Here is a 13,381-nt window from a genome sequence, read left to right on the forward strand (position 1 = left end):
AAGTAAGATGTTAACTTAAGACTATATGCATATCGTCTTACCATGTGAATACTTATGAAACGTAAAACAAGATTGCATAGTATTATATTGCCTAACAAATGAAACACTTGTGTCTTACATAATCTATTGTTTGAGTAAAGCTTGTGTCTTATGGATGAAGTACTACCATGTTTCATACTTTATTGTTTTCAACACTTAATCAAAATCATGGGTGTTAGACTTTTTCTTAACACAAGTTATTTTTCTTCGTCTTATGGTTGTCCACATTCAAACACATAGATGCATTAAATGTTCTTCAAGCAACATTAAATTCATGTAGCTTCTTTATGCAACTTTCTCATACATGGTACAACATATCAAGCTTAGGTTAGGAAGCTTCTTTCCAAACCTGAGTAAAGCAAGAAGTCTAACGTGGTTGGATGCCTGTTTTACAAAGCAAAATTATTGCATTTGTTCTACTCGACGAAACAATTGTGTTTGTCTAAATTTATGTTTTAAAATCATGTTTTTGTGCTTTGTTGTTAAGCACACAATCAAAACTACACATAAAGTTTGTTCAATTTTTACCTAACATAATTACTTTAAAATATGCTACCTTTGTAATAATGAAGGCATCAAGGACGATGGCATGCTAGGAAATATTGCCATGATAATTATTACTAGAAATATGCAAAGAAATTATCAAGTAAGTTTGGACACATGCAAAAAAGTCATTGAAGGAAACAAGAAAATTACTAAAAAAAATAATTAAAAAGGATATACGAAGAATAATATCACTAAAAATTTGGTCTTTAATTAAGCTTTATGACACCACGTGATCCATGTACTGTACCTTATCTACTAGAATAGCCTAATTGGATAAAGTTATTGTTTTTGTAGTAATATTAACAAGAAAAGGAAAGAACCATTTTTTTTAAAAGATCAAGATAAAGTAACACTGTGAAATTGAGTCATCGAGAGATTATAACAAATAAGCATAATCAAGCTCCCTAAAACAACCTAGACAGACCATACACAGAATCAAGCCTCTTGAGATTAGTTGCATCAACTCATTAACTTCAATTTGGTTTTTATGTTAAGAGTTGCCCAAAAGTTGAGCAAATCATCTTGAAGTTTGTACATGAGCATATCCACAATGCTCCGTCATTAGCATCTGCAATAATTAGAGTGCACTTCCATGATTATTTTGTAAGGGTATGTGGTTCATTATACTCTAAGCTCTTTTCCCTTTTACTTTAAAAAGTACTATGTCAAGGAACTCACAAACATGAAGCATTTCAAGGATCTGATGGATTAGTGCTTCTAAACTCGACAATCAATTAGGTTGAAAAGAATGCTCATCCAAATCTCACAGGAAGAAGCTTTAACTTCACTAAAAGAATAAAGAGCCTTTGTTGAGGCTTAGTGCCTTTGCTTGGTCTCTTGTGTTGATATCCCAAATTGGTTACCAGAGACACTATTATAACCATAGTAAACACAAACATCAACTTTCTCTAAATTGTTAGTGCTTGCCATTCTGAGAAGCTCAAACACGGACATTTTAATCACAACACTTGCACTAGAGCTCATCATTTACATTTGATTATTTTATCATTTCTATAAAATATTTATACAATGACATTCGTTCAAACATTTCATAAAAATAAGTGGTAGAGAAATAAGTAAGTTGGGTAAATTGTACAAAATGACACATCCTTATGAACACAAGTTATCAACCAGCGTTCAATGTGATTCATGAAGAACCTAGATCACAAAATAAACAAAACCCTAAAGCCATGAAACCAGATAATGAAACACTATCAAAACAATAACTAAACTTAGATCACAAAATTTAGAAATGAACCTAATATGAATCACTTGGCAAGTCACAAATTCTGCAAGAGAAAGCATATTCGAAGCAAGTATTCAAGAGATAGCAAATGAAGGACAGATAGACGAAGCACTTCGACGACGAGATAGAAAGCAAAGATAGAATGTAGAACAAGAGAAAGAGTAGTGTGCAAAGGAAGAATCATACATAAGAGATTGAAATTTCAAAATCCTTTCTATTTTGTGTGTATTTGAAATTTACTATTTTGATTAATTGAAATGTCCTATAAAATTCTTTAATTTCAATTTCTTTATCCAAACAACTCATTTTACTATAAAAAAATTATAAATTCTTCAAATACATTAATTATCCTTCTAAATTACATCATCCAAACACATTATAACAATCTATTCATCAACATTTCTTTATGTAGGCAAGGCTAGATAAATTAAAGTATAACTGAAATTATCAAAACCAAAGTCTTTCATTTTAACATTTTTATTCCTTCCATCTGATTTAGCGGAATCAGGATGCACCGATGGTTTTGGAACAAAACTTTTTGTAGAAGGGAAAAGTGACAAATAAACATAATATTGAATTCTCATTACTCATAAGTAACTCTATAATTGGAAAATTGATAGAACAATAATGTCTAATAAAAACTCATTTTACAGTGTCACTACTTCAGTAAATTCAATTATTCAACTTATTGGCCTTTTGCACGTAATAAGCCTCACTTTGCATGATAAATTTCAAATGGAAAAAATAGAATGATAAACAACAAAATAATACAAAACCTCTCTCACCTCAACCCTGCCCTATGCAAATGGGAAAAGCTTGTAAAAAGATTAGTAGTGTCCTTAGCCTATGAAGCATACAACTTTGAAAGTTCTTCATCAAACGTCTTTTTTATGGCCTCTCTCTTGAGTTTGAGAGCAGCTGTGACAAGGCCAGACTCAGGGGTCCATGGGTCAGAAAGCAATTTAATTTTTGCAGGAATCTCAAATTTCTCCAGATGAGCCTTCTTTCCCTCCTGCCAATAGTTTCATTAATAGAAATTATATTATTAATATTTTCACAATATTATATACAATTACCTGAGATAAAAAAAAAGGAAGAGAGAAGTGAGAAACGAGATGCTTGATTTGATAGAAAAAGATAGAAATTTTGAGTTTTAAGAAAATGTTACAATAGCATAACTCATTCACAGACTAAGAGAACAAAAGAGGGAACACATGGCATGTTGATTCAAAGAACATATATATGCATGCTAGAAAAAGTGCAGACCCTTTTCTTTTAATTGTGAAATTTGGGACTTACGCCAAACAGAAATAATAATAGGGAACTAAGTGGGACATCTTTGGTGTAACGTACGTAACAAGATATAAAATCAAGTGCCAATATCAAGTAAGAAATGAACTTTACAACCTAATATATGGACTTTTGCTAACATGCATGCCTATCTATATGACTTTACTAACATGTCATGTGGAGTAAAAAATTTATAGAAGTAAACATCACTAAATCTATATAAATATATAAAAAAGATGAAACACCAGCTCCATAAATCATCATGGCAATGTCTTTTAGACAACATAAGCAAAATCTTATAACATCGCCTTCCTTGGCAGTTACTCTCACTTTTCTCATGACAAGCCAATGTTATTAGCAATTTACGATGATAACCACTTCCTCTGTAAATCATTTCTAAACTCTCTTAGCTTTCTATTAAAGGTTTTGCTAACCAGTACCATTAATGTCCATGAATTAAAAAGACAGAAAGTTTTCTTCGAAAATCATATAAAAATGTATTTTTTTACATAATCCGATAAAAGAAACTTTCTACTTTCAAAACCTGTGACCTTAAAAACTAGTTAGTATTTGCCTTCCTTTTATGCTTCTTGGATATCGTAATCATTTATGTTTCATTATACCTACACTCCAATCCATTTCATTATTTATCATAATATTGGTTGTTTTTTTGAACCATACAGAAATTAGAAAATGCCATCTCGATTGATCCTTTTTTATTGTCATGATTAAATGCAAAAGCAATGTCTTGGTTTAAATAGTAACTCTAAGTCAAGGATAGAGGATAGCGCAATGAATATCAATGTCATGGTCAAAATAAACACACAATTACAACCCTTTTATAAAAGGAGGATCACTATTTTCCCGATGATAAAAGCTTTTCAAAACATTGAACAAGATATATCATATTCATATGCAAAAAGTGGCCCTGCTTAGTCCCTTGCCCTCACTAAAATCACTTATGTATCCATCAAAGTTATGGTTGTTTGAGTAGAGGATAGAAAAAAGGAGGTAAAATTAAGTGGGATCAAAATGTTGCTAATGTTCACTTATTACATGATTGGTAGAGGGTACAAAATAAATATAAACTTAGTTACATTACATGCAACAGTAGGGGGCAAAATTTATGGGAAGAGCAAGTGAAATCCAAGTTGCAACTTTTAACCGTTCCACATTTTTCGTTGTGCAAAATATGGTGTGACGTGATTTGTTTTCTAAATTTGCCTCTATGGTTGTTTGAATAAGAGACAAGCCCGATTAATAATTTTGGATGTAACTATAAAGTTAATCTCAAAAGTTGCTTTAGTTAACTTAGAACTCTATAATGTATTGTTGATTTAGACAAGTGTACTTTCTAAAAAGTGACATTAATTCCTAACCATTACCACTCAGTTGTTAAGAGAACTTAGACAAGTAGGACATACCTTTACAAGTGATGCATGCACCTCCTTCACAGTTTCTTCTTTTGCACACAGATCTGAAAAATTGATATATGAAATTCCTTGTTCTGAAGCCCATTCCTCCAATGTAAACTGAGAACCCACCACAAGTGCCACACAGTAACTGTGGAAAGGATCGGCATGAACCATAATATTGTCCACAAAGGGGCTAACAATAAGAGCTGCCTCAACCTGAATTTAATAAGTTGGTCATATAGGAAATAAGTTATTTTAAGATTAGGATACTCTTAGAATTTGAACTTAACCTTACACTTTTAACTCCAGTGTAGTGCCACTTACACATTTTCTAACAAACCTTCTAAAATATTGGATGAACTTTTTTTAAAATTACAAATTTTAATGATTCTCTCTTTCACATTAATGAATCCCTATCTTGATTCTGTAGTTTCCAAAAAGTTTTAACCAACAGTGGAAGTTAGAAAGAGCATGTTTGAGAGTTATTGCTAACACTAATAACTCTAAAAAGAGGGCCTAGAAATAAAAGTAGTAGTGGTCTTTTCAATAACACAGCTCTTCCTTTAAACTAAAATTAAAAAAACAAAAAGTATTATCCATATATACCTTTCCCAAGGAGACATACTCTCCATGCTGCAGTTTAACAATGTCCTTTTTACGGTCAATGATTTCAAGGCATCCATCTGAATGAAATCTCCCAATGTCACCAGTGTAAAACCACCTCATTCCTCTTTCATCAACCTTCAAAACAGAAGTACAAATTAATTATCTTCCTCCCCCCACATAAAAAATGTGTAAAAAAATACAGACAGACAGACATAGATATCTTTCAAATTGACTAATCAGAACTTTTACGGCAACAATGGAAAATCAGAAGCGATACATTATCCCAGTTTGTCTTTTCCACCCAAAGAAAAATAACAGAAAGGACCATCGAAACAAACCTTGTATGATTCATTTGTTTTTTCTTCATTTTTGAAATACCCGAGAGTGACATTTGGACCGCCAATTACAATTTCTCCACGGGGCATTGGTGAGTCATTTGTTAAATATCCACCTTCAGGCCAGTCGATTAGCTGTGATAAGAAAATCAAATGTTCATGAGAAATACTCTATCACGGATACCAGAAAGAAAAGTAAACCGCCATTATTAGATATGTATAGTAGAAAATAGATGATGATGACTCAATCTTGAGGCCCCTTTACATTGCACCATTATAGAAGGAAGATCATAGATTCTACCTATTTCTATAAAATTTTACGAGCTACGAATCACTCATGATAATAAAATTTAAGAAAACAAGGAAATAGTTGACATCCAATACATCCTCTTTAAGAGTTGTGAGAAAGCCTCCATAAAGTCGTAATGTATTAGGTAACACTTCAAAATATTCAAAAAGTGCGTTTAAGGATAGATTTGAAAATATTTTCTAATTTGAAATTTACATATAAAGTATAAACCTTAGACAGGTTAACTTTTTGTGAGTGAAACCTAGGACCCCATGGATACATCTCAAATCTCCTACCACTGGGTCAACTCTATTGGTTCAAATAGGATACAATAACACCAGACAAATTTTTTCAAAAAACTTTAAGAAAAGGTACATGTTCACTAGTTACTTGAGACTAGTAGTTAAAAATGGTAAAAAATCAATGACAACCATGGTTATAAACAAAACCTTTTGCGAAAAGAAAATGGTAAAATGAGTATAGAAAGAAAAACCTTCCTATTCTGGTAATTTCTCCACATGCTAAGAAATTTTACATAACGTGACTTTACAAGATTTACTGAAGACAGATAAGCCATGCATATATACACCGCCGTGTTGAATGGTCACCATCAAGAATTGTTATCCAAGCATAATTGTAAGGTTTTTGTGTCGCTTCTCATGATTAGTGTAGCAAGGTCAAGAGTTGAGGTTAGTAAATTGCAATTGGTTGATCAGTTTGTTTTTGCTGTTTTGTTAATGTTCTTTTCGGGTCTCTAGTCAGAGGATGTTCTGCCCTCTGCTTTTGCAGTTCCTTGGAAATGAGTACGGGGTGTACACAGAACAATGAGATTTAATGATCTAAATTGGGCATCTCTAGTTGATACCATAGTAAATTACAATTTACTCCAAAAGCAAGAAGAGAAGCACTAGCAAGCAATACATTCTCTAACACTCTTATGGAGACACTATTATTGATTGAAATTTATTAGAAATCACAGATTTTTGAGGATGTCACTTTTTAATTAGTCTATCTACTGAACTTATAGTTTTCAGTCAATTTTAAAATATAATAAAGTAGTGCAAGAGATTCAGTTGCTAACACAACACTCCTCCAAGGAAGAAATATAGTTTGCACATTATTTGCTAATATAATGTTCTACAACTACAACAAAAGCCTTTTCGTAATAGGTGAGGAAACATATATAAAACAACGAATAGTTTATGCCAAAAACGTCTTCAGAAAAACCATTTCTATCTAACCACAATTTTAATAGTCTCATTTCCGAATTTTCTCGGTCTTCCTTATACCTCTTCTCCGTCTTATTAACATTCTTCGCACTCGAGCTTCAATTGGTCTTTATTCATTCCTGCAATCTTATATATTCTTTTTATGTCCTAGACAATCGTCCATCTTATCAAATGTATATGGTGGTAATGGAATGTCTTAAGTCAGAAAGGTAGATTAATTATGCTTATAATGCGTCATGATATAAGTTGCAACGACTTTCTCTAAAGCTAATTGGGAAGTATGATTCCATTAAATAACAGTATGAAAATTAGTACTGACTTGTGTAAGATCTCGAGTTAAAGCCATTAGGAGGGGGCTAGTGGTGAGGTAGGTTTGAGTAGTTTGCAAGAGTTCATAGGATCAAATGCCATGCTATGACATTACCCCCCTCCCCATAAGCAAAAAATAAATAAAAAATCGCCATTCAAGTTGTAAGAAGGTAAATTGATCAAATCTATAATTACCTTAATAAATGAGCACGGAAGAGGTGGTCCAACACGACCAACAGAAGTATCATCAACATCAGAGAATGTCCCACCAGCACAAGTCTCTGTAAGACCATATCCTTGACCGATTGGAGCACTGAATATGACCATAAATTTTAAATATGACAACATATTAAAGGAAATGCAAAAGGCAAAAGCACTAGAGTAGAAACTAGTAAAATTTCCTTTAGTTGAACACACAAAAGTGAATGAAGTAATTTATCCTGTAGAAGGCCATTCTACGCACAACAGATACATCGGATTTTAAAAGAAAAATGCTAACCCACAGAAAAGTTTCAGTTTTATTTGTTTACGACAACTATCAAGGCCAATTACAACTTCAGCAATTACGTTTGATATTTTAATCGCAAGCCTCCCTATCTAGATTATATACTCTTTCATAATATTCTGACTTCTTGTGTTTGGTTCAGATTGTTTTGGGATAAAATAATCACTTCTTTCCAAAAGCAATTTCATGAAACTGGCAAAGGAAAAAAGAAAACATCGTTTCTCTAAAATAAATTGTGAAAAATCATCATGAAGGTTGATAGAACGATATCCTAATATTAAGTCTGACTCTCAAATTGGTCCTCTAGACTTAAAGTTCTGATCCTCAACCAGTATCATAAAATAAACGGTCGAAACTTTTACAAGTTTCACTACACCACCTTAAAATACCAAAATAATATGTCTTCAAAGTTAAAGATAAGCTAATATTTGACATATACATGCAATGCATGCTGCAATTTAGTGCAATGGTTATGTTTTGGAGAATAATTCTTTCTCTTTTGATTAGCTTGTAAAATATAGTGTTCTTTTCAATTGACAGTTATTTTATATGGATTTCAACTGTTGAAAGACTAGCTAGATTTGAGTTAATGTGTCTTTCATGTTTAGCATAAACTTTATGTTTTTAATGTTCTTGGTTTCTTTTAAGAAAATATCTTATCCTCTACACTTTTTCGCTCATTTTTTTCCAAAATAAAATTAATTTTTTATTTCAAAGATAATGCATATATATAATGACAAGAAGACTGACCCGAGACAAATGTTGATGAACTTCTGGGTATCACCAGAAAGAGGAGCGCCACCGGATAGTATAAAACGGATACGGCCGCCCAAAATAGCTCGGACCTTTTTGAACACAAGAAAATCCCAAAGAGCCTTTTCCAAACCCCAAGCTCCAAGCCAACTACCATTAACTGCTTGCAACCTCCGGGCATAGGCTAAATAAAATAATTTCTTTGGCAATCCTCCTGTTGCATTTACCTGCATTGACAAGCTTTTAAGTTTTAAGTCCTCAATCTCGCCCAACTAGACCGTGTTTGGATAAACTTCTCTATAAATACCTTTAAGAGATAAAACTCAGATAAAATACATTGACCTTCTCAAGATAAAATTAACTTATAGAGCTTAGTTTCTGGTAGAGCTAAATAAAAACTAGAACTTTCACAAATGTAAAGTGTATCAATTGATTTTGGCTTATGCATGAAGCTCAATTCATTTTACCTTCTTTTGTTTTCTTCTTTAATTGCTATAGAAAAGTACGTCCTAACAATGCAACTAGCTTTCTAACATACATGTACTCTTGATGTGTGCAATGTAGGAGTGCAATCACATAAGTCACAAAGCAAAGTACCTTCTTGAACACTCCATCACGAACACGATCAAGAATTGCCGGTACAGCTGCCATTAAAGTTGGACCCAGTGCACTAGCATCCCCCTTTGTTCCTTTTTTAATCTTGTTTGACGTGTCAGTAAGGGTCAAAGGAGATCCATATCCTATAGGAACTCCTACAGCTGCCATCAAACTCTAAGTCGTATGCAAGTTTGTCAAAACATGAAATAAAGGAGAACAGAAGAAATTAATATGGAAATAAATCAACGCCCTTAAAAATATTCATGGAATGTATTCGAGAACAGTATACTCACGTACCTCAGCTGCTAATTCTAAGATATGAGCCATCGGTAAGTATGCAAGATATATATCCTTTGTCCCAATATCAGGAATAATGGTCATCACAGCAGAGAGTGTAGCTAAGACATTCCCATGTGTCATCATCACACCCTGTGCAAAAGAAAGATTAAAGAAATGGAAAAACAACATAAAAGTTAAACTACTTATTTGGTCCTAGTTGTCTCCATTTTAGGTTTTAGTCCCTGTACAAGAAAACTGTAAATTTTAGTCCCTACCTAGTCTTTTTGTGACAGTAGATAATTTTCGTGGCGGTTTTACTGTCAGAAAGTGTTTTCTAGTGTTAGTAACAAGGATCAAAACTAAATTTGTGTGCATGCACAGGAACTAAAAATTTAGTTTTCTTGAGCAGAGGCTAATACTTAAAATGAGGGAAACTATAGAACCAAGGGAATAATTTAACCTAATATAAACAACAATAGAATAAAAGGGAACAAAAAGAAACAAAGAAAACATATTTTAGACTTTCTAAAACACTATGTAGAACAGTAATTCCAGTAAAAGGATTCAAGAAATTGAAATTGGAAGTGCTACACATCTCAAAGATGCTTCTGACCTTGGGTAATCCTGTACTTCCACTTGTATACATTATAACTGCAACATCTGCGGAAAGAGGTAAATCAGCTTCGACAGGGTTTTCTTTGCCAAGTCTCGCAACCTCAGCGAACGAAGTGATTGTCCAGTTATATGCAATAGAAGAGGCATCAGATGGGATATCATCATCCATGCAAATCACACGTTTCACCGAATCAAGTTGTCCACTTATATTTACTAGTGTTTTCAATTCTTTTCGTCCACAAATCACTGTTGTAACCTCTGTCTGGAAAAGGTTTCTTAAAGTGAGTTCGTAACAAAACAAAGAGCACACAAACTTAAAAAAAAGGCAAACACAAAAACATTGCAAACCATATTAAGTTCAAGAAAGTAAATCACAAGTGTGAGAACGAGCTCTGGCTATATAAACAACTTTATGAGACATTCAAATTTCGGTAGTTAAATAAACCGTAAATGCTAGAAAGTGTGCGATGTGATGTTCAAGTTTGCTCACAAAAATATTGTGAACAATATCTCAGTTGATTTCTTTCGAAAACTTACAAACCAACTATAGCCTTTTGTTGGTTGCTTATATAATGCCACCTTATGATGTAGCCAAAATTCGTTTGGTGCACTGAATTGAAGAGGATTGAGAAATTGCAAGAAGCATTTATACATTGACATTTGCTGTGAAATAGAATTGTCTTCATGGCATTCTAGTGTTCTGCCAGATAGCCAGCCATGGCTACTGTGCAGTTCCTAGCAAAGTTATTATTTGGCATACATCAAAAGAGGCCATATTGCTTTAGAAATGTAATCACACTTCTTTCTTTCTTTTTTCTCACATGTCATATACGGGACAAGAGCTAAAAAAATAGATCCATCATATAATACAATCAAACGTGGCAAACTGGTATTTATCCAAGGGTAAAATCCACTGGATTATGATGAGGAGATACAGCAATTAGCAGGACATTCCAGGCATAGATGTGTGAGAAATAAGAGACAAAAGAGGAGTAACAAAAACCTCATTCAATGAGTAAGATAAAGCTTCCTCTCCCAATGATGCATATATAGTCACAACTGTCACATTTCGCCTGAAACAACCCTGAAGAAGCAAAAGGAGGGAAAGAAAAACCATGTCAAATTATTTCGCCCTTATTATAAGGAAGAGTTATAAGTACACAATCTTATCCTTCCTAAGCAAAGAAGTTGTTTTCACATTTAAATTCATGACAACTGATATCAAAGTGCAACTTTACCACTGGACCAAGTGTAACCTTCTTTAAATGTCACGAAGGTGTAGTTTCTTTCTACCTTACTAAACTTTAAAGACAGCTTTTTTGTTTCTTAAGCGAGTTCTTCCAATCAAATTTCCTACTTGATAAATAAAAGAATGGTGATGACTCTACTTTGTGAGAAAACAATTCCAGCATTAGAAGTGAAGCGTGACCCGTTTGTATGTAGTGACAGAAATATGTAAAAAATAAATAATTGCCACAAATATTTCATTGAATAGAAATTAAAAATAATTCACAAAAATAGTTAGAAAAAAATAAAATGGTCAGGCAAAGCAAGGTTTGAGAGTGGTCTAACCAGTCCTCGACCTACTATGATTGAGATAAATTAAACAGAAAGTGTAACCCATATAATTTCGTAAACTTAAATAAATTTTATCTATTAAAAAATGTACTTCTCCTAAAATTAGCACGACATGAAGTATTAGAATCAAAATGAAAGTGCATACAAGTCAAGAAATTAGTGCAGATATAAAATGTCAAGCGTAAACCTATATTTTTATAATTACATAAATATAATCTTACTTTTTTTCACAAAAATCCCATGTTACTTAATTACTTAAGAAATTTAAATATTTTCCAGAAAACTTACTGCCTTAAATACATTTTATTTTCCATACTTTCAATTTCGTGAACTTAATCCCATAATTTTTTGCAAAATTTTCATTCTTCTACTATCTTAATAATACAATTTTAGTCTATCCATAAATTTAATAATTGACAAAAATCTTGATGTTACATTACAACATTGTCATAACATTTATATTGACCGACACTTTAGTATACTATTACATGAATATTTTTTTATCAAATATTAGATGTTGAAGTAATTCACATAATAAAATTGTACATTAAATACTTAGAAAAAGCAAATCCAAAACAATATGAAATGAGCGAAACTGCAAAATTTGAAAAAAAAGAGTATAATAATTAGTCAATTTTAATTTTAATTAAATTTGTTCAGCAATAGTTTAACCAGGCAGCAGAACCTGAAGCGCCATAAACCACTCTTGGCGCGTGTCAGCGAAGATGGCGGCGCGTTCCTCCCTGGCATGTCCGAGGAAGGCCAACCCCGAGGCAAAGCTCGAAACGACATCGAAGACAGTGGCGTAGGAGAGCCAGCCGTAGTCTCCCAAGTGAAGCTTCTCGAACGACCTGCCGTCATGCCCGCTCTCCACTTCCCTTGCCAGCACCACGCGCGTGCCGAGGAGGACCCTCTCCGCGTGCGTTTTGCACGCCTCTTCGAAGAGCTCCGCGAGCGTTGCGACGCCTTCCCACGCACTCTGGACCGGGGAGTCGAACCGGCTGTTGCGGATGGTCAGACCGACCTCATCACCGGTTTGGAGCGGAACGCCGCGTTGTTTGCGAGGATTCTTGTTGCGGACGAGAAGCGTGACGAGGAGAGGGAGTATGACTCCGAAAATGTAGGGATTCATGGTGGCGAGGGATGTGTGTGTGTGTGTGTGATGTGTTCGAGAGAGAGGCTTAAATTAAGTAAACGGAAGAGAAGAGAGTGCTGCGTTGGGGAGAACGACGCAGAGAACGGCGTTGGAGTTTCAGTAGCGAACGAGTTCCCCAACTTGGTTTGGCTTAAGTGCTTTCAGATTTGTTTTGTCGTCAACCTTTCTCTGTTTTTTTTCTTTCGAATTTTTGTTGGATGGTTTTCCTTGGATTAGGTTGCCTACGTGGAAACAGATGCCTGCCCGCAAAAGCGGAGAATAATGGAAAGAAATCATTATTCCACCAAACTACACTAAAACTCTACAAAAATGGTTTCCTTCTTATTTTTTAATATTTATAACAACTTTTAAAATACATATAACAGCTGTCTTATAATGACGGTAATTTAAATTCTTTTTACACATATTGATATCGCTTCTTAAATAATTTTACTCTTTTAATATATATATATATATATATATATATTGTTTATTGAGCGAAAAAAGTAATTAATTTGGAAATGAACTAAAAAAGTTAATGCCCCATTAGAAATTGAAAATATCAGTCAAATTAGTTTTTTAAAAACACTACGGTTACAATTATTTAAAATGAAA

The 13,381-nt window shown here is 33.4% G+C and overlaps 1 protein-coding gene across 1 annotated transcript; it reads right to left on the reverse strand.

The window, feature by feature from the left end:
- Window positions 1–2,414: 2,414 nt before the first annotated feature.
- On the reverse strand, window positions 2,415–13,092 carry LACS9 (long chain acyl-CoA synthetase 9). The gene is made up of 11 exons (XM_068628904.2): window positions 12,317–13,092; window positions 11,057–11,137; window positions 10,052–10,315; window positions 9,457–9,588; window positions 9,160–9,333; window positions 8,560–8,789; window positions 7,500–7,617; window positions 5,481–5,612; window positions 5,143–5,277; window positions 4,546–4,752; window positions 2,415–2,843 (listed from the first exon to the last, which is right to left on the reverse strand). The coding sequence occupies exons 1-11, from the start codon at window positions 12,761–12,763 to the stop codon at window positions 2,676–2,678; spliced, it is 2,088 nt and encodes a 695-aa protein (XP_068485005.1). The 5' UTR covers window positions 12,764–13,092; the 3' UTR covers window positions 2,415–2,675.
- Window positions 13,093–13,381: the final 289 nt, after the last annotated feature.

The sequence above is a fragment of the Phaseolus vulgaris genome, chromosome 8, assembly GCF_051622355.1.
Source record: "Phaseolus vulgaris cultivar YP4 chromosome 8, ASM5162235v1, whole genome shotgun sequence".
Taxonomy (NCBI): domain Eukaryota; kingdom Viridiplantae; phylum Streptophyta; class Magnoliopsida; order Fabales; family Fabaceae; genus Phaseolus; species Phaseolus vulgaris.

What these genes read in the sequence shown, in the direction of transcription:
- LACS9 (XM_068628904.2), bottom strand. Translation starts at nt 12,763, where the DNA reads ATGAATCCCTACATTTTCGGAGTCATACTCCCTCTCCTCGTCACGCTT. An exon ending in TATCTTACTCATTGAATGAG is followed by an intron (nt 10,316 to 11,056) that starts GTTTTTGTTACT and finishes AACCTTTTCCAG; the next exon opens with ACAGAGGTTACAACAGTGAT. An exon ending in TGCATGCATCACTTGTAAAG is followed by an intron (nt 2,844 to 4,545) that starts GTATGTCCTACT and finishes AACTATTGGCAG; the next exon opens with GAGGGAAAGAAGGCTCATCT.